The sequence below is a fragment of the Trachypithecus francoisi genome, unplaced genomic scaffold (assembly GCF_009764315.1).
Source record: "Trachypithecus francoisi isolate TF-2019V2 unplaced genomic scaffold, Tfra_2.0 Lachesis_group5, whole genome shotgun sequence".
Taxonomy (NCBI): Eukaryota; Metazoa; Chordata; class Mammalia; order Primates; family Cercopithecidae; genus Trachypithecus; species Trachypithecus francoisi.
Genome location: NW_022681470.1, coordinates 6,382,226 through 6,402,902, shown reverse-complemented (window position 1 = coordinate 6,402,902; position 20,677 = coordinate 6,382,226). Strand labels below are relative to the sequence as shown.

At 42.3% G+C, this 20,677-nt stretch overlaps 1 protein-coding gene across 1 annotated transcript in view; it reads right to left on the bottom strand.

The window, feature by feature from the left end:
• Nucleotides 1–4,790: 4,790 nt before the first annotated feature.
• The window catches only part of PLD5 (phospholipase D family member 5), a 356,225-nt gene continuing 340,338 nt past the window's right edge, over nt 4,791–20,677 (bottom strand). Inside the window, exons 9-10 of the mRNA XM_033197381.1 lie at nt 13,772–13,886; nt 4,791–6,156 (exon numbers count right to left, since the gene is read on the bottom strand). Of these exons, the coding sequence (XP_033053272.1) occupies nt 5,900–6,156; nt 13,772–13,886 (372 nt within the window). The 3' untranslated portion in view covers nt 4,791–5,899. The remainder of the gene's footprint in view (nt 6,157–13,771; nt 13,887–20,677) is intronic.

Sequence of the window (20,677 nt, the reverse complement as noted above, 5' to 3'; positions counted from 1 at the left end):
AAGGGAATTAATAATTTTTTAATGTCTGAGCCAAAAGGAATGGGTTTGAGAGCCAGATATCCACTTCATAAAAAGAGATATTTTCTCCTTACTAATTTGTCTCTCAAATAAAACTAAATCACAAATAATCTTCACCCTTACTATGATTTAATCGGACTCCTTGTACATGACTGTCATCAAACTGTTAGCCCAAGTAAAAAAAAAAAAAAAAACACAAAATTGTAGCATTCAGAAACTGCCGATAAAATCAGAATGCTATTGACTATTGCAGACTCCAAGTTCACTTCTAAGCCTTTGCTAACCTCTCAAATGATAGTTTTTTTTAAAAAAAATCTGCCTCTCATATTGATTCTCTTTATGAAAAGAGTACCCACCTTATTACATACTGTGCATATCCTTTCAGAGATGAGACTGCCTCAAATCCAAATTACTTTAGTAAATCAACACATTTTATCCTGTGTGGGTCTTGAGAAAGGAACCATATAAAGCACGTCAAGTTGTTTGGCTCAAGTAGATTGTCAGCTTCTCACCCTGAGTCTGGCGCCTCAGACCACTCGGCCATCCTGACACTCTAGGTTGTCAACTTCTAAGTGCCCAAATGGGAAGGGAATTTACACACTGGGGGAGCTGGCTGAGATGGCTGTTAAGGTGTGCACTACACCTGAGATTCAATGTGGGTTTGTTGAACAAACACTAGGTTCTCTAGTGCGGTCTCTATGATTGTTTCTTTTTTTTTTTCACTAAAAGATAATTTACTCAGAATGAACATGTATTGGATTTTTTTTTTTTTTTTAAGAGATAGGCATAGTGTTTCAAAGATGCCTCCTTGTGTGAACATACAAAACAGTGGGCCCATTGGACCAGTCGCATCTACCTTCTTCAGAATTCATCACAGTACAGTTTGGTTACTGATGAGAGACTGATTTGTTTCTGAGATCAGCTTGAGGAGAAAAAGAAATGCCTCATCTCCCAGTATGAAAAAGCCATCTAATATTTACTTCTGAAAAAACTGAGCATCTGGTTATACGAAAGGTTTGAGAATTTTAATGATTCCCCCAAATTCAACCCTTTATCGAACCAGTTTATTTAGGGATCTTAAGGTTAATAATATAGATATGTCCAGGTACAAGTTTATCCTATATACATAAACGAACATTAAAAAATTCGAGATACCTTTTGTAACAGAATTAGAAGTTTAGTAGTTGAACATAGCAAAAGAAAATGTGGAATAGTCTATTAAATATAACTTCTTTTTCCAAATTGCCAAAAGAGGCGTAAATGACCAGCAAAGTTCTAGAACTCTATAAGTACAAGACTGCTAATGGGTCAAAAATAAGAACATTTCATTTTTACGTCTTCGAGAAACTTCTGAGGAGTACCCACTGAGCCACTGTAAGAAGCGGCATCTTCATAATTCAGCCAACGATGGGAGTTCTCTCAAATGAGAAATAGAGGCTGCAAACTGGGGTTGACCTCAGGGCTATTCAAAAGCCTCCGTCGATTTAAGTCAATAAGGTGAAAATGGTAAGCAGCTATTTTGTTAACAACATAGAAAAGGAAAATGAAAGATGCTAATTCAAATCAAATTGGAAAATGTTGAAAATAGGTTAATTTATCTAATTTATTTACCTTGGAAATAAATGGAAGTGATATTAATTCCGCCTTTAAAAGGTGTAGAATAAAGCACACCAGATCATTGGGAATAAGTACAGAAAGATAAAAGAATGAAACATTTGTCCAGGATATGTGGGGCTGTTTGTAAGGACTAAGTTTGAATAAGCAATAAAAAAGTATCTTTCGTTATAGGAAGTGACTGTTCTATGCAAGTAATGGCAGCATTTTACATTCCTAAAGTTAAAAATAATGAAATGAATTTTGGGACACAAACACACACCAGTGGTCATTCGTATGGAGAGAAAAAAAAAAATGAATTGTAGGATAGAATTCCTGAGACAGATAGACCCTGGATCTGATCTTATCAAGAAATTCTTATGGTCTTTCCCCCCACCCCGCCCTGGAATTTAGTTCAATAAAAGTTCCTAAAAATCAACAGAATGAATCAGAGTCACTGAGTATAGCCACAGGCTGGTGGGAAGTGAGCTTCTATCAATCCCAGGTTCATCGAGGCACTTGTAACAAACCATTCACTGCATTTCAGAGAAAACCCCACATTTTTCAAAGGGTGAGATCAACCAAAAATGTGATCAGACCCCTCTCACTAAGAACTGCATCGGACATGAGACAAGCAGTCGCACAGAGAGAGCCCGAATGGGATAAGTGGTGCCCAGAGTTACACAGATGCAAAGTGTGTCCGCAGACCTTTGGTTTCTTTGTCTGCTTTGACTTGTTAAAGACACTAGTTTTCATTCTCTATGCCACAGGACCTAGGAAGTCTGAGCAGCATCTCTCGACAGGATTCTTTTAAGTCAGTGGGGACATTTTTGGCATTCCTTGTTTCTATCAGGTTCAGGTACCTAAAGCTTGTCGTTTACAGAGCATGGATGTCACCTCACTGTTCCACTTCCTCTCCGATAGTTGGATAAGCAGTGATTCAATCATTTGATAGGCTAGTGGCCAGTGGCAATGCAGTGGAGGCCCACAGTATTGATCTTTGATGGTGTGTGCGATGGTTTGATTTGGGGGGATACGGTGATGGGGCTTGGGAAGAGAACAGGCAGCATAAAAACTGTCAGTGCTCTAATGGAAGTTTTCAACTGGTAGGCCCATCGGAAGGTCATCTTGAACTCCACAGGAGAGAGAAGTGTTCTCATAGAATAAATGATTGTTTAAAATCAACACTTGAGGATACATAAGGCACTAAGTTAGTGTTAGTGGTACTGAAATCCAAAATATAGTCTCTAATTGTGTTTGTTTTCCTTTTTGCCTCTTGGGGAATAAATCCGGGAATGTTAACGGGGAGTAGTCACCCTGTTCCTAGTAATTTCTGGCATGGACATGGACATCCACCAGAAGGTGTCAAATTAACATGTTTTTTGTTTTGCATTCTTTTCCTCCTGAAAAGTAATTCTTGGGATATTTGGGGGGGTGGGAGGAATGGAGGTTGATAGTTTGTTTAGCACAGACACAAAGTCTAAAAGAAAGGAAAGCCATCTCTAGAGGGATGGATAAAGCATCCAAATGAAAGAGAAAGTTCTGCAGAATGAAATGTTCTCTTGGGAGACATGAACCCATTTCGGACACTATTGGTATGGGGGTCACTTTCCTGGCTGCCACAGTAGGACAGTGTGGCTCCATGGAGTCACCACCGCTGCCCAGACTCCCCTGATTAGGGGCTTGCTGCGTCTGGTAGGCATCTGCTGCTGCTGCTTGGCAGAAAAGCCTGGGATGCAGCTCCTGGTGGTGGCATTTTGCCAGGCCTCAAAAGGAAATGGCAATGCTGGTCATTCCATAAAGGATGACATTCTCTTCTCGTAGCACATACAGCAGATAAGTGACAGTGAAGAGGCCCCATGACACCAAGCCTATGAGTGTCCCATGGCTGCAGATGAATACTTCAGGGGACAACTTGAGAACTAACAAGTTTTGGTTCTTGTGGTTGTTTTCTTCTCCCTTTAGACATCCTTTTTAAAACCAACCCAGGTTGCTTTTGTTTGTCTGAGTGTGAACTTGGTAGGTCTGTCACCACTCCTACTCTGATTCCTTCTTTCCTTTATTTCTTTATTATTTTTTTTAGAGGCAGGGTCTTACTATGCTACCCAGGCTGGTCTCAAACTCCTGGCCTCAAGCAATCCTCCTGCCTTGGCCTCCCAAAGTGCTGGGATTACAGGCGTGAGCCACTGTACCCAGCCTGTTTTCTTTTGAAAATCATCACCAAAGCCACGTTTACTTTAGTGGGATAACTGGCAGAGTTATAACTCCCAACTCAAACATGGATTGTGTATATGGCAAATATTTAGAGTCTTATGGGCTGAATAATATTCCTATTATTGATGAGGAATTTCAGTGAGAATCTCCCAGTTAGTCATAAAAACATGCTACCCTTAAAAATACAGCTTCCTTCCAGTTCTCCTGATCAACTGGTTAAATATCTCGTGAAGCAATACTTGCAAATAACAAGAAGGGAAGTTATCATAGCCCTTCTATATTAAGTAAATCCATGGGGTAAGATTCATAGGCTCCTCGATCACTTTTTTGGCATTTAGAAATCAAGTCTCCAGAAATGAAAAAAGAATAATTGAGTGTTTCCTTGCTCTGAAAATATGTGTATATTACAGTCCTGCAGAACAAACTCTAGCACGATGTCTAGTTTTGTGTTGATGTTATTCCTGCCAAGGCGGCCCAACACCATGTTCCATTGAAATGTTGACAGTCCAGAGCTCTACCAGGGTTTCTGTGGTGCCGTGTTCTTTTCATCCACATTTGCAACTGCAAGCTGTGAATTTATTTTCCTTTGTGGATTCTTGGGGAGGACCTGGTGTTGATTCTATTAAGATATGACAAAGATTATTTCAAGAAAAAGATTATATATTGTAATGCTTAGCATTGATATAGGTTCTTTTGATTTCAAAACAAGTTATAAATATTTCCTACCATGACAACATCCTTGCGAGGTAGGTGAGTATTACCATCTACGTTACCAAGAGAAGCCCGAGGCCAAGCAGCGAGGAGCTCTGCTTTGAGTCACAGAGTCGGGAACAACATTGGAACTGGACATCCCGGCCACCTGCTGTGGGCTCTGAAGAGGCCATGCCTCTCCCTAATGTAGCAATGGTCTCCATTAATACAGGGGTACATATTGTATAGATATAAAACAACAACACACAATTACATTATAGAACAATAATTCAATATTTCTGTTTCTTAGTAAAATATGTTAAGCACAGTATTTAAATTGCATTTCTCTGAAAAGCATTTGGTATATTAAATAGCACAAGGTATATTAAATAGCTCTATAAATGTTTGCTGGCATACTCTTAACAGCATAATGATTCTAAAGAAATTAAAATCCACTGAAGCATAGAGATCTTTCCTTTATAATACCATAAACTGAACAAAAATGTGAAAAACTACTTTATTCCCAAAATGCAGACTTGATAGCTTGCTGGATATTAGCAGGTGGCCACATAATTTCATAATTTATCTGAGCTTGAGAGAAAGGACATATATTGCTGACTGTCTTTTTTTAAAATACCAATTTGGTAGGGGAAAAAAGGATTCAGTTGAAAGGTAAAAATGAAAGACTGCTATTTCCACTTAGTATCCACTCTGAGAAATTTGTAGGTTTTCAAAAGATGTTATAGTTAGAAGTAATGTTGAGGTTGAATACAGAAAATAATAGGAACATTTTGTGAGAAGAGAAAATGATACCAAATAAAACCTATGGTATAAGAAGAAAATGAGCAAGACAGAAAAGGATATTTTTCAAGGGTGTTGAAGGCTGGCATGAGATGTAAGCTGTTCACGCTTAGCTGACTGTGTAGGTCTTGGAGACGATTTACAAGGATAAACACTGGTTTTATCAGTCTCTTCTCCAAGGCAAAAATCCTCACCTTCCTCTCTAAATTAGCAGTTCTCAGAATGGTGTTGAAGAGCCCACCTCATGCTAAGCTTCCTAACAACTGACCGGGTAGGTCAGCAGAAAAAGTTCTAAAACTAGAAAGAAGCAGGAATGAAAGTCTTAAAAGTTGTATGCAAATGTAAAAACTAACTTCTACACCAGAATGACATTCTCTGTCAGAGGTAACAAATACAAAAGTCTTAATTTCAGTGTACACGACGCTAAGATATTGTTAGGTATTATGTGTTGTTCAGAGAATATTTTTTGTAAGTGTGCTTTTTCCCTAAAAAAAGAGACATATTAAAGTGTTTTTTTCTCTCCTCAAGTCCTTTATGTATAAATATGAAATACGGAACTGTCCTATCAGTTTGTTTATTCACGTTATACGTTCCAGGGATCCTTTCCGCCTGCATCGTCTGTGGCAGTTTTGTTGGAGGGCGGTTTGAGTTTGAACAGGCTTGAGCAGTTCGGCTGTTTGGTTGGCTGTAAGGTTTTGGCATACGGTGAATACCAGTCCCTTTCAAACACATCTTTAAGTTGCTTAATGATGCTTCTGTTGTTCCTCACATCTGCCTGGTTGATAACAAGGCCCGTTCCAGCATTCTGTGTGAAATCATTCCCTACCCAATCAAAATTTCCTGCAAACAAACAAAGAAATAATGCTGAGGAGTTAGATAGAGTCCACTGGGAACATACCCAATATAATGAAATTCAGAGTGGATTCTATTAAAAATCATCACCACCCAGAAATAACAACGGAGAGGCTGAATTGTGTTGACAGCTCCGAAAAAAAAAACCAAGAAGCCTTACATATGGCATATTAATATTTGCATATTATTTTGGCATTTTCTTCAGCTTTGCTCCGGTGGAAACTCAAAACAAGGAATCTGCTGTTCTTTCTTGTAAATGTTATTTCTTATTGACATTCACAAGCCACACTAAATACAGCAACATTTAAAATATATAGGGATTCATTTAAAAATCCTGTGAGTAATTACTACCTTCTCAAAGAGACAACATCTAATCCGTGTGAACAAATGAGGGATTCTAATTAAAAGTCCCTGAAGCTTTCACATCAAAGAAAACGCTCAAGCCAGAGAAGGAGACTCAGTTTCTAACAAACACCCGATTGGACTAGAAATCATTTCCCAGATCCAGGATCTGGCCTCTTGGCCCAGGAAGTGGGGCAGGTGCTATGAGAACAGCCTCTCAAATATGACTGCCTGTGTTACGTGGTGTATTCATGTTTCCAGGGCTGCCATAGCAAAGTTCCACAAATTGTGTGGATGAAACTATAGAAATGTATTGTCTCATGGTTCTGGAGACAAAATCCAGGTGTTGGGAGGGTTGATTCCTTCTGAGAACCATGAGCAGGGATCTGTTCCAGACCTTTTTCCGTGGCTTGTAGATGGGCATTTTCTATTTTCTTTCTATTTATTTATTTATTTTTTAAATTTTTAAATAGAGATGGGGTCTTGCTATGTTGCTCAGGCTGGTCTTGAACTCCTGGGTTCAAGTGATCATCCCACCTCAGCCTCCCAACATGTTGTCTGCCCTCTATGCATGTCTCTGTCCAAATTTCCCCTTTTGACAAGGACATCGTTCATATTAGATTAAGGCCACACTAATGATCTCATCTTAACTTGACAATTTCTCTAAAGATCTGTCTCTCAATAGAGTTACATTCTGAGGTACTGGGGGTTAGGACTTCAACATATGAATTTTGGAGGGACACGATTCAGCTCATACAAAGGAGTAAGTCTGGGATCTGCCCTAGAAGAGACTTATGTGTATGCCACTCCCATGTAGTCCATCTTCAAGGTGTGGAGGAAGCAGTAGCCCCAGAGAGCTAGAGTAATGGCATTTTCAGTTCAGCTCCATCTTGAGACTAACAAGGCATGTTCCTTGCCAGTCACAACCATGGTCATAGATGTTTACAGTTGAGAAAACAACCTAAAGATATCCCAAAGGATACAGTCCTACAGCAGTGGAAAGTCCAGATGTCCCAATACCCATAACAGTATGTGCTTTCAGGATAGCTATAGTTACGCTTTGATGTACTTATACACTAAATGTCATTACACATAAGAATGTTTTCTTTAAATCGGTAGAATAATAAATTTTGTCATGCTGTCAGCTTACTTACACATAGACGCAGCTTAGCTTAGCTTTTACACAGATAAGACTCCTATATAAGAAAAACACACCACATCCCTCCACTTGCTTTCTGTGGATGCCCTACTCTGTAGCTGAGTAGCTTTCTTCTTTTTCTTTTCTTTTCTTTCTTTTTTTTTTTTTTTGAGACAGTCTTGCTCTGTTGCCCAGGCTGGAGTGCAGTGGTACAATCTTGGCTCACTGCAACCTCTGGCTCACAGGTTCAGGCAATTCTCTGCCTCAACCTCCTGAGTAGCTGGGGTTACAGGAGCCCACCACAATGTCCCCATTAATTTTTTGTATTTTTATAGAGATAGGGTTTCACCATATTGGCCAGGCTGGTCTCGAACTCCTGACCTCAGGTGATCCATCCATCTTGGCCTCCTAAAGTGCTGGGATTACAGGCATGAGCCACTGTGCCGGGCCTGATTTTAGTTTTAGAGGCAGGATCTCTCTCTGTTGCCCAGGCTAGAGTGCAGGGGCCTGATCATAGTTCATGGTAGCCTTGAACTCTTGAGCTCAAGCAATCCTCCCACCTCAGCCTCCTAAGCAGCTGTGAGTACATGTGCAACCACCAGAACCAGCTGCTGCTTGGTATTTGTATATATTATTTGTATGGTTGGTGGGACTTACTTCCACTTTACAGCTGAGGAGTGGGGGGCTCAAAGGGGTGAATAAATTTGCCTAATCACATGGCTAATCAATGGTGCACCCAGGTCTGCCAGACTGTATGATAAACCAGGAATTATTCTCATTAAAAAATATCTAGCCATGTCAAGGTTGACAAAATTATCTTTGAAATTACCACCAGGCCAGGTCTGATCTAAGCTCCCAGTTTTGTTCTATTCTTTGGGTAAGAGCTGATTCCATAAAGGGAACTGACAGGTTTTAGGCGGAGATATTGGCCTTCTGTCCCCTCTGCAGCAACTCAGGTTCCGCTGCAGAAATCACTAAGATGCTGAGATCATCCGTCTCCCTGGGCACCCCTGGCCCAAGGGCCTGCAGTCATCTGTGGGAGAAGCTGCTGGAAGAAAGCACATCCATGGAGACAGCCAGTATCTCTTCCTTTGCAGCTTTTGTATTTTGGTCTCTGCTCTGCATTCTGGAGCCCTCAAACATACCAAGTCCCTTTTCCATTTGGTACCCCCAGGAACATCAGAAGGTGGTTTCTTGTCTCTCATTTTACTCCTAAAGTTTATTCCTCAGAGCCTACGAACACCAAGTCCCTAAACCAAATATCGGCAGAGAGAAGGACCTTCCCCCTTTTGCTTTATCCTTCTCCCCTCATCCCCACCCATCATCTGCCCCCTGGATCAACAGCACAATGGTACTATCAGTGGCTTCATGATAGACATAGCTTTGGATGAATTTTTTGATATAAATTAGTGAACTGTCCCCCAAGTGGTACAGAATACTGTGCTAGTGTCCCTGCACAGAGACCCCCGTGGCTAATGTGGCCTTCCTGGCCGTTCCTCTGAGACATGTGACTATGTGCAGAGGCCGCAGTTATGTGCAAATGCTCAGGGCCAGGTAAATTCAGGACTGGATCTCTAAACTGGGGATGAGTAGCTTCTGTGGCATGAGCATTGCTCAAGTGTCCCTTGCCAGGCAGTATCTTCTATTCATTCTGTAAGCAAAAGGCTCCTGTGGTCTTGCGTGTCCTTTAAGGACTCTTGGATATGAGACTAAAATCTCATCCCCACAGCCGTTGCCAGGCACTGTAACAAGGGCAGTGAATATATCATCTCATTACATTATTTCTTCAATTTTCACTGCTGTCCTCTGAGGTGGTAATACGAACTCCGTCATATTGATGAGGAAGTCAAGGCACGGAAAGGTTAAGTAATTTGTCCAAAGCGGGAAGAGAAAAATATCAGAGCTGAGGTTCAAAGCCAGGTCTGACTCCAGGGTCCACACTTTACTTGTACTCCATGTTGCCTCTGATCCTAAAGGCATCCTTTGTGCCAGAAATTGTGTGCTTCACCCTGGACTACGACGTCAACCTCCTGAGGTCAGGAGCACCACAGCCATGTTGAGAATTCTGCTCTGTGCATGTGCGGACGATACTCTCTGAAGGAAATATACATAGGAATATGCTTTAGGGGCAGCCTGGGGTAGGAGGAAAATGAGGGAGAGAGGTTACGAGATTTTGAAGGCTTATTCTATAAAATAAAGCTTTGTTTTCCTTTGAATTCAATGGATTGAGCCAAGATCCGGCATCTTTACTGATACTCAAAAGCTTTAATTAGGCTCACCTCAGGGATCATGGCTCTGGGAAGCTTTCACAGGCTGATAAAGGAATTCCTGTGCCCTTGTGATCGTGCTCTTCTACCTTTCACTTCCTGACAGTCTGGCTTGATTTCAAAATCACATATATGCTTCAGTATTTTTTTAATTGGGAGACAATTTCATCCAGCTTTTTTTGAGACTGCCACTGCAGCTTCCAAAAATGCATGCTGAGCCCCCAGTTGCCAGAACTGTAGTGTCACTCAGAGGGACATGATGATGCGGTTGCAAGAGAGCTCGCTGGGAAGGTTCCTGGGCCTTCGGGTGCCTTCCACCCACCCACCACCCCCTTGTCAGCCCTCCAATCCTTCAAACCATCTCCTAGACAAGTTTGCAGAGCTTAACTCAAATGTACCCCGGAGATTTCAGAATTAGAGAGATGACACTGGGTGGGGGTTCTTCTGTGAGTCTTGTGAAAACTTAATGGAGTGGTGATTCCGTGCGAGGTCCACTGTGGATTTTTCTCAACTCCGCGTTCTCAGCAAGTATCTCAGCGATGACTTAGGAGATCAGAACATGCTGATAATTATTTAAATTATTGATGGACTTTTTTCTCCTAAGGTTCTTTGAGTATTTTTATACTAGAACTATGCTTCAGTCTAGGGAATTAATGTTTTGATAAAATATTATGTGTAAAATTCACTCATTTAAAAATGTATTATAGAAGGAAGAAGAAAGGGAGAGCCAGGAATCCATATTTCCTAAAGATATGGACAGATCAGAGACAGTGTTAGGAGCTCTTCATGTACTATCTTGTTTAAGCCTCGAAGCACTACTGAAGGGCGGGTGCTATTATCCCCGCTTTACAGATGAGAAAATAGAGGCTTACAGAGATGACGTGACTTTCTACCATTTTTCAGCATGTAAGTGTCAATGCTGGAATTCAAATATAGGTTTGTCTCACTCTAAAATATTTATTATTTTTTAATATTTTATGGAGAAAGGAGTCTCGTTCTGTTGCCCAGGCTGGAGTGCAGTGGCACAATCTCGGGTCACAGCAACCTCCGCCTCCCAGGTTCTAGTGATCCTCCGGCCTCAGCCTCCTGAGTAGCTGGGACTACAGGTGCATGCCACCACACCTAGCTAATATTTTGTATTTTTAGTAGAGATGGGGTTTCACCGTGTTACCAGGATGGTCTCGATCTTCTGACCTTGTGATCCACCCACCTCAGCCTCCCAAAGTGCTGGAATTACAGGTGTGAGCCACTGTGTCCGGTCTATTTATTTATTTAGAGATGGAGTCTCACTCTGTCTTGCTCAGGCTGGGATGCAGTGGTGGGATCTCAGCTCACTGCAGCCTCTGTCTCCCGGGTTCAAGTGATTCTCCTGTCTCAGCCTCCCGAGTAGCTGGGAGGACAGGCATGTGCCACAATACCCTGCTAATTTTGTATTTTTAGTACAGACAAGGTCTCACCATGTTGGCCAGGCTGGTCTCCAACTCCTGACCTCAGGTGATCCACCTGCCTCAGTCTCTCAAAGTGCTGGGATTACAGGTGTGAGTCACTGTGCTCGGCCTAAAACACTTAATTCATCAAAAGTACATTTAAAAAAAATCCCTAGTTTCAGGTATTTATTTTTTTAATTTTAATTTTTAAGCCCTCCCCTCCTTTTAAAAAAAATTTCCCACAAAAGAACATTTAGATACACGTACAAGTCACTGCTGCATGGACATACAACATCTCACTTTGAGTAAATTCCACATGTAAAATATCCAGATTTGAGTCCCTCATCCTGTCGTGCCTAAAACCTGAACCATCCCTGGGTTCCCTGATGATTAAGCCGAAAGTTCCCATTTTTTATTAAATGAGTTTGAGGTTGTTTTTAATCACTTGCAGCTGATTTCGTATTACTCTCCATAAGTTGGTGCACATGAGAAAAATCAAAATAATCACATTTTAGGTCACTGAGAGTGACAACAGGAATGAAATAATATTCTCTTCTCTTTTTGTTTTTTTGAGACAGAGGAGTCTCGCTCTGTCGCCCAGGCTGGAGTGCAGTGTTGTGACCTCAGCTCACTGCAAGCTCCGCCTCCCGGGTTCACGCCATTCTCCTGCCTCAGCCTCCCAAGTAGCTGGGACTACAGATGTTCGCCACCACGCCGGGCTAATTTTTTGTATTTTTAGTAGAGATGGGGTTTCACCGTGTTAGCCAGGATGGTCTTGATCTCCTGACCTTGTGATCTGCCCACCTCGGTCTCCCAAAGTGCTGGGATTACAGGCGTGAGCCACCACACCTAGCCAATAGTCTCATATTCCAGCACCACCAAAAGGCCAGAAGGATCAATCTCTCTCTTTCTTTCTCTTTCTCTCTTGAGATGGAGTCTTGCCCTGCCACTCAGGCTGGAGTGCAATGGTGCAGTCTTGGCTCACTGCAACCTCTGCCTCCCGGGTTCAAGTGATTCTCCTGCCTCAGCCTCCCTAGTAGCTGGGATTACAGGCATGTGTCACCACACCCAGCTAATTTTTGTATTTTTAGTAGAGACGGGGTTTCACCATGTTGCCCAGGCTGGTCTTGAACTCCTGGCCTCAGGTGATTCACCTGCCTTGGCCTCCCAAAGTGGCTGGTATTACCGCGTGAGCCACCGCGCCCAGCCAGATATACGTCTTTAAACTATTCCAATACTCTCTTCTAATGTGATATTGAAAATGGAAAAAAAAAATATGTTCACACTGAGCCTGGGAGTTAGTGACTCCCCACATGGCCAGTGGCAGTGTCTGCCGTGGCCGGTGGCAGCAGGTGAGATGACTGGGGGCCCTGGATGCCAGACCCGGCTCCATCCCCCTAATATCTGTATTTCTGAGTCTTAGGGTCCAAGTTTCCTCATTTGTAAACTGAAGATGATAAAAGCTGCCCTCCCTATTGATGATGTTGCCAAGAGAAATGAATCAAGTGCTTTTACAAAGTTAAAAGGGTGTATTTTTTACTCACTGAATTTGAAAAAAAAATTGATACAGATTTTGTATTTCTATATTCCATGAATATGTTTTTTTCTGCTTTCAGACTGCCATTTCATCTGTACAATGCAATTACTGCACTGCTGTTTTTGGATTTATGTACCGTCTTATAGATCATTTTAACTGCCTGTGATGGTACTCGTTAAAAGGTTACCATGGACTCATATATATCATGGAAAATTAGAATAGATTTGATATATTAATAATTACACCATTATAGAATGATTTTAGCACCTGGGTCTCTTACCTTAATAATAATAGCTGGCATTAATTGCGTATTATTTATGTGCCAGGTACTTTGCTCATTTTATCTCTTCTACACTTCATCCAATGAAGTAGTTACTATTATTAGCCCCATCTTACAGATGAGAAAACTGAGGTTTGAAGAGCTCAAGTTAAATTGTACAGAGTGGGACATTTGGAAGATGGCAGGGATGGGATAATTGGCTGGGCATTGAGAGTTTCAGCACTGTCTGCCTCCGCATCACTCACGTCAGGCTGGCTTGTGGTGCTGTGGGCAAGGGGATGACATGGCTCGTTCCAGTACCAGGACACACCTTTGATGAGCCATTCTCATCCCTGCCTATACAATGAGGCAAAGGGACCAGAAAATTTCTGGAAAACATTTATGGAAAGGTGTCTTCTACGTCTTCTGGTATGTAAATCAGGCCATGAAAGAGGTGTTTGAGTGATGAGCTCCCTGTCTTCACCATCCTGTTTCCTGATCTCCATTTCCCCCCATTCACCAGCAGTGGTTCCCAAGGCCTTGCTTCCTCCCCAGGGCATACCGTGGAGCACAGCTGGACTACCACTGCCTGGGTGACCCCCACCCAAGGAACCTCACAGCCCTGACACCTACCAATATAAGCTGCTCCATCTGTCACCATGTACTTGTTGCGATTTAACCTAGGAAAGGTGTGATTCTTTTGTTCTTTTGTAGCACAAGCATTCTCTCTTTCCAGATCAAAAAATTTCTGTAAGACAAAAACAGGTAAATAAGAGGAATGTTTCTGGTCTTGTCCAAGAGCACAAAAGAATGTATTATCCAGATACTGACAATAGACCTCATGATGGGTTATTAAAGCCATAATCTTATTACCTCAGGTAGATGAAGCTATTTTTGTTCTCAAATCTAAATAGGCAACAAGAGAAAATTAGCATGCTCAACTAGGTATATAATTAACACTTTTAAGCTACTAAATGAACACAAAATTCCTTTTCTTTTTTCAGCAGGATAAGGGCCAGAAGGTTGTTTAATCCACATTGTCTTATTCATCAGGGTGTGCTGGCATTTGAAGCATGCCTCAGGGTGCTTTCTTTCAAGCATGGCAATGAACTGAATGAGTATTCTTACATGTTGCATATATTACGTCAATGACTAGCTGATTAAACTAGGGATTTGCAAAGGTCAAAAGAGACTTTGCCATAGGAACAAATACTTTTCCATCTGAACACCTAAGTCTAGGAGCTCTTTTGATAGGCAACTGAAAAAAAAAAAATCACAATTTCAAACCGTGAATTCTGAATTCTGAATTTCAACTTTTATTGACTCAAAAGGCAATGTTCCAGTTCACCCAAGACCAGGAATGGGGCAGCTAAAAGAAGGGGTATGACTGCGGGAACAACCAGGCTATGCCTTAGGGGTCTGCGGAATTTGCTAAATTCTCAGACAAGGCTTAAACTGTGGCTAAACTCATGGAACTCCATGACTCAGCTCACTGGAAGACACTAGTCAAAGGTGAAAATATCAGTTATCCCCTATATGGGAAAATGGTGAGTATTTTCAGAACTGCCCGGAACCTTTTGGAATGTCCACAGCTATAGAATCATGTGTATTTAAAGGAAAGAAGAGGCAGGGAGGAAAATGGCATGATACCTAGAAAAGGAGATGTCATTTGCAGTTTTAAAACCGTAAGTGTTCACATTTGGCTTGAGGAAATAATGAGAGTTGGATTCCCCTTCCCTAGCGTGGTAGAACGGTGACAAGCTCGATGATCACTAAGATCCCTTCTAGCCACAGAAGTTCTATTTTGATTTTTTGTAAAACCCTCGAGGCCCACGGTGCAGAGATCAGAATCTACCTAAAAACTATCTATTCCACAACACAGGTAAACATGTGATCTGTGTGGCTCTCAGGGCCATATCCCACGGTTATAGACAGTGATACCTGGTTCACCCAGTGTCCTCAGTTCCTGTCTTCTGCAAAATCTGCATTGGTCTCTGGACTCTTCAAAGTCACCTAATAACCTGTGAATGTTCTTAAGTCACAGTTTTATGTTCATGAGGTCACACGAATATTGAGAGCGTCACCACCAATAACAGCCAGAAGTTACCTCGCTCAGACATTCTATCACCACACGTGGCCACACGTGTGACTGTTTCCTTTTGGGAAAGATATTGTAGAATCAAGATGGATTTCAAAAAGAATAAAATATACATCTTGAGTTAAGTCAAGGATAGAGTCACAGCTTGAGGCTTCAGTAAAAATCCATTTGCTCTAGAAAGTCAAAGATGGCCCTTAAGAAGGGAAACAGTTTTCTCTGGAAGACTAAAATGACAGCAGAAATCAGGTTTTATTCACTGGTATTATTCGACACCTAATACCCTGTGGGTGACAGCAAAGACATTTCAAAATGGATTTATTCGTTTGTTAAAAAAACAAACTCTAAAAAAACAGCTGACTAGGGCAATTTCGTGCTTCACAGTCTTTTTCCATGAGCCCCTCATGGAGATCAATCCACGTCAGGGCTGGAGGCGGTTGGAGGTGGGGGTGCCCACTCCTTTAAGGACAGAGATTCCCTACCTAGTTCCCAGGCCATGTGCTTTATCAGCACTACCAGGCTTCTGAAGACACGCTCTATGCAAGATTCCAATCCTCACTTTTCTTGGAAGAGTTTATCACCCATCTGTGTTCTAGACATTAGGGCTATAAGCTTCTTGCCCATCTAGGCTTGTATTGATGCTTAGAAGTGTATGGACTCTGTTTTATAAAATGGCTATGTGTGAACTATTAATGTTTGGTTTATTCAAAAAGAGTGACCATCTGTGTTCAAAAACATCAAAAAGATGAAGCTGATTAAGTACTATAAAGGTTGCAATGATGGATTCTACTTTCCTTGTAATTTTTGGTAATTCTTAGAGCAGTTAACATTTCACACCCTGGAAGTTGCAACTGCAGGTGCCCTAGTGGCAGGTGTGCTGGGGGTGGGGGGGGGTCAAGAAACAGTGGGTGGGATGGACCCGTGACTTGGCCAGAGGAGAATTTGGAAAAGGAGATTGGAGCAAATGCACCATATGGTATACTGAAAGCTCCAGACTAGTCCTCTCTGCTCCTGCTAGACCTCGCAAATAACAGGGGCTCCTCTGAGTGCGGCTGTACTGACCTCCAGAGTACATGACTTCACTGGGCAGCCTCTTCACCCGTGGTCACCCTTCCCCAGCACACGCCTGCAGAAAATGGCTAACCACACCTTGGACTCAGGCACTGTCCTGGGTTCTGCCCTGTCCCCTCACTGTCTTGCAGAATCTTATCACTCTGCCTTTATTAGCTCCCTTCCTTTGACTTCATATGTCATGCATGCACTCAATCAACATGTATGTTTTGAAAACTCCACCAAGCGTCATGTGAGCCATTGGTGAACTAGACACCTGTTCTTTTTCTCACTTCCTTTTTCCTGGAGCTCCATATGCCACTGTAATTATCTGGAAAAAGCTGTTTCTGAGCTGAATCAATCCCAAGAGTTCTCTTGTCTGTGAAAAGGTATTGAATACAATTAGATTCCATTCTCCTGTGTCTCTGACTCCCTGGGACTGCACCTGCTTCTCCTCTGATCATGGGCACCTGATTTCAAACCCAGGTTGGTGCCCTGATCCAACTCCTGGTTATTTCATTTATTTGAAAATCTGGCCTGGAAAACAGATCTGTGGTAGTAATCACAGTCATGTTTTTATTTCTAATACTTATACTGATTTGTGACTACACAGATATGTGCATGATTTCCTCAGTTTACAAAACCCAGTTAAACAGAGATCAGAATTTCTATTATCCATCAAAGTTACCAGACTATTAGGGAGATTAAGATGCAAACACAGGTGAGAAGCATTATTTTTGGAAATTTACAGTAAATTCTACATTTTTATGAATTGAAGTTGTTAATAATTTCATGAAAAATAAAATTTATCTTACTGGCATGAATGAGTTACAAACATCTGACCTTTTCTTGATCCTTGGATATAATTTGGACGTGTAGCTTCTCATATCTTTGAGCAGATGCAGTATATGATGTTTTGTTTTTGCTTTGAGACAGTCTTGCTCTGTCCCCAGGCTGGAGTGCAGTGGCAATCATAGGTCACTGCAGCCTTGAACTCCTAAGCTAAAGTGATCCCTGGCCTCTACCTTCTGAGTCCTGAGTCCCTAGGACTACAGATGTGCACCATCACACCTGGCTAGTTTTTGCTTTTTTTTTTTTTTTTTTTTCCCTTTTTTTTTTGTAGAAATAGGGTGTTGCCATGTTGTCCAGGCTGGTCTTGAACTCTTGGCCTCAAGTGATCCACTTGTCTTGGCCTCCCAAAGTGTCGGGATTACAAGTCTGAGCCACTGCACCTTGGTGTATATGACGTTTCTGAATATAGATAAGAAAGATTAAAAAGGACTTTGTAACTGCAATGATCTCTTCTACATGCAGAGGCCGTGGAGACATGTTTAAGAGCTCAGGTTCTGGAGTTCAAAAGACTTAGATTTGAGTCTTGCCCCATTACTCACTAGTATCCTTCAGAGAGGTTAACTAATGTAAGATTCAGTTCCCATGTCTATAAAATAGGGAAAGTACCTGTTTCACAGGGTAATTGTAAATATTATTATCTCTTAAGTGTTTTTGTAGGGATGGGGGGGGGGTCTCCCTACGTTGCCCAGGCAGGTCTTGAACTTGTGGCCTCAGGTGAACCTCCTGCCTTGACTCCCAAAGCACTGGGATTACAGGCATAAGCCACATGTCTGCCTGTCTGGTTGTGGATATTACATAATCTATATAAGGCATTTAACTCAGTGCCTGGATAACTGTATATACTCATGAATATTCATGAATATAACACATTTATTCACTTATTTAAAAAGTATTAAGTACTTACTAAGTTCAGGCAATGTGAAGTGTGTGTTGCTATAACAGCAACACAACAAAAAATAAATGATGTAGCACTGGTTTACTCATTGGGCAGCGGGCAGCAAGTAAATTGGTATTGTAGGATGGAAAGATGAAATCTCATGTTATACAGTGACAAACTATTTGGTAAAAACATAACTGGCATTTATTTGGAAGGAATACAAAGTGCCACCAAACCTTTGGCTGTTAGGGCTTTGGCTGTAGGGACTGGGGAAATGAATTGTTTGTACTGTGTGTGGTTGTTATTTGTGCTTTTTTTTTTTTTTTTTTTTGAGACAGGATCTTGCTCTGTCACCCAGTCTGGAATGCAGTGGCGTAATCTCGGCTCACTGCAACCTCTGCCTCCCGGGTTCAGGTAATGCTTGTGCCTCAGCCTCCCAAGTAGCTGGGATTTCAGGCGTGCACCACCACGCCCAGCTAATTTTTGTATTTTTACTAGAGATGGGGTTTCACCATGTTGTCCAGGCTGGTCTTGAACTCCTGGCCTCAAGTGATCCACCTGCCTTGGCCTCCCAAAGCACTGGGATTACAGGTGTGAGCCACTGTGCCTGGCCTGTTAGTTGTGCTTTTAAAAAGCGTGTGAGAGGAGAGAAATAGGCTCAGGGAAGGAATGGCTAGTTTATAAGTGGAAATGATAGAGGGCAGATAGATCAGAAATTTGGTATTTCACAGGGTTAGAAAGCTGACTGTACCTAGAACTCAATAGAAAATATGTATGAAAAATCCTTTAAGTGGCCAGTTAAGAATGAGCCCTGTAGGAAAGATGAAATAATTGGTATAATTATAATAGGGGTAATCTTCCCACCTGTGTCTGATGGTCTTGAATGAACCCTATCATTAGAGAGAGAGAGAAGTCTATGAAGTAGAAAGCATAATTCATCAAGTTAGGGAATTATGTACAACAAGAAACTTTGGACATGGCTATGGATACATGGAAATAACTAGAAGCAAGTACATCAGAACGTACTACATTTCTGAGAAACTTGCATTGCCCAAGAAACCAACCAGCTCATGCTAGGACCCCAGACTCCTTTAACTGTTCATGCCTTAAAACAACCTTGGGTCCTCGGTCTGAACCAGCAGGAGTATGAGGACTTCACAATACCTTCCCAGAAGAGTTTTATAACTGCTGTGGACCAGGGACTGCCATGGGCCTCCGAACCTTCCCTTTCTAATGGCAGTTTTCCTTGTGCTTATCCTGTTTCTGTACTCAGGAAGGGAGATAGCCTTAACCTGATTTTGGGTATTTTTTGGTGAGTGGTGGGGAATTTTTTTTTTTTTTTTTTTTTTTTTTGAGACAGAGTCTTGCTCTGTCACCCAGGCTGGAGTGCAGTGGCCGGATCTCAGCTCACTGCGAGCTCCGCCTCCTGGGTTTACGCCATTCTCCTGCCTCAGCCTCCCGAGTAGCTGGGGCTACAGGCGCCCGCCACCTCGCCCAGCTAGTTTTTTGCATTTTTTAGTAGAGATGGGGTTTCACCATGATAGCCAGGATGGTCTCGATCTCCTGACCTCGTGATCTGCCCGTCTTGGCCTCCCAAAGTGCTGGGATTACAGGCTTGAGCCACCGCGCCCGGCCGAGTGGTGGGGAATTCTTACTGTTCTGTTTTAGTTTTTACATTGATAAACTATGATGTAGCGCTTTCAGGCTCGATATCACTGGAAGACTGTGCAGTGACTGTGTGGAACTTCGCGTTTTCTCCCTTGTGGGAGGTAGGAATGAGGGTTCTCTATGAGGGAAGATGAGTGCAATGGATCCTGTGTACCAGGAACTTCAGATCATGATAATTCACAAACCTGTTCCTTTGTCACCCTGGAAACACAGCTGACTTTCGGAACACGGTCATAAGCCTCTTTGGCTATTAGGCATGGCCATGTGAAAGCTATCCAGGCAGTGGAATGAAGGCTAAAGGGACGTTCCCTACCTCCAGGCCTAATCCAAAAGTGCCTCTCACACAGCCCTCCAGTTTTGCCCTTCTCCTGTCTGGCCTTGGGATATTCAGGGTCAGGGCGATCATGGAAGCCATGTGTCAAAGTTAATTGCAGAGCCCTTGATACCCTGGATCCCTAAATCAAGGGATACAGCTTGGTTACCTAGGAGAGAGCCTGCCACAGTCCAGATTCTCAGTGCATGTTTGTTGAGTGACTGCATGGGGGTTGAGGAAAACTGAGACCTAAAGGATTAGTGGTTATGAGGTGGGTCAACATGGAGAAGAAGAGTGTTGTAGGCAGAGGGAATAGCTCGCACCAAGTCTGGAGCGGAGGAAGAGGGCGATGAGGATTGGCGTAGAGTCAGACGAGCTAGAGAATTAACACATTTCAAATATATTCCCAATTCCCAATCTTACCTCCCTCAAGGTCTCCAGAGGTGGATTAGTTTGTGGCCCAAGGGACCTGCGGCAAGCATGGGGACCCAGACTTGGAGGCCTCTGGGCTGGGGGAGTCTGTGCTGGTGCATGGGCCAATGCTCTGTTGGTCACAGTCTTACAAATAAGAACAGTAGGTGAATGGGGTAGTTCAAGCAAAATAGAGAGGGCCAGGCGCGGTGGCTCATGTCGGTAGTCCCAGCACTTTGGAAGGCCAAGGTGGGCAGATTGCTTGAGCCCAGG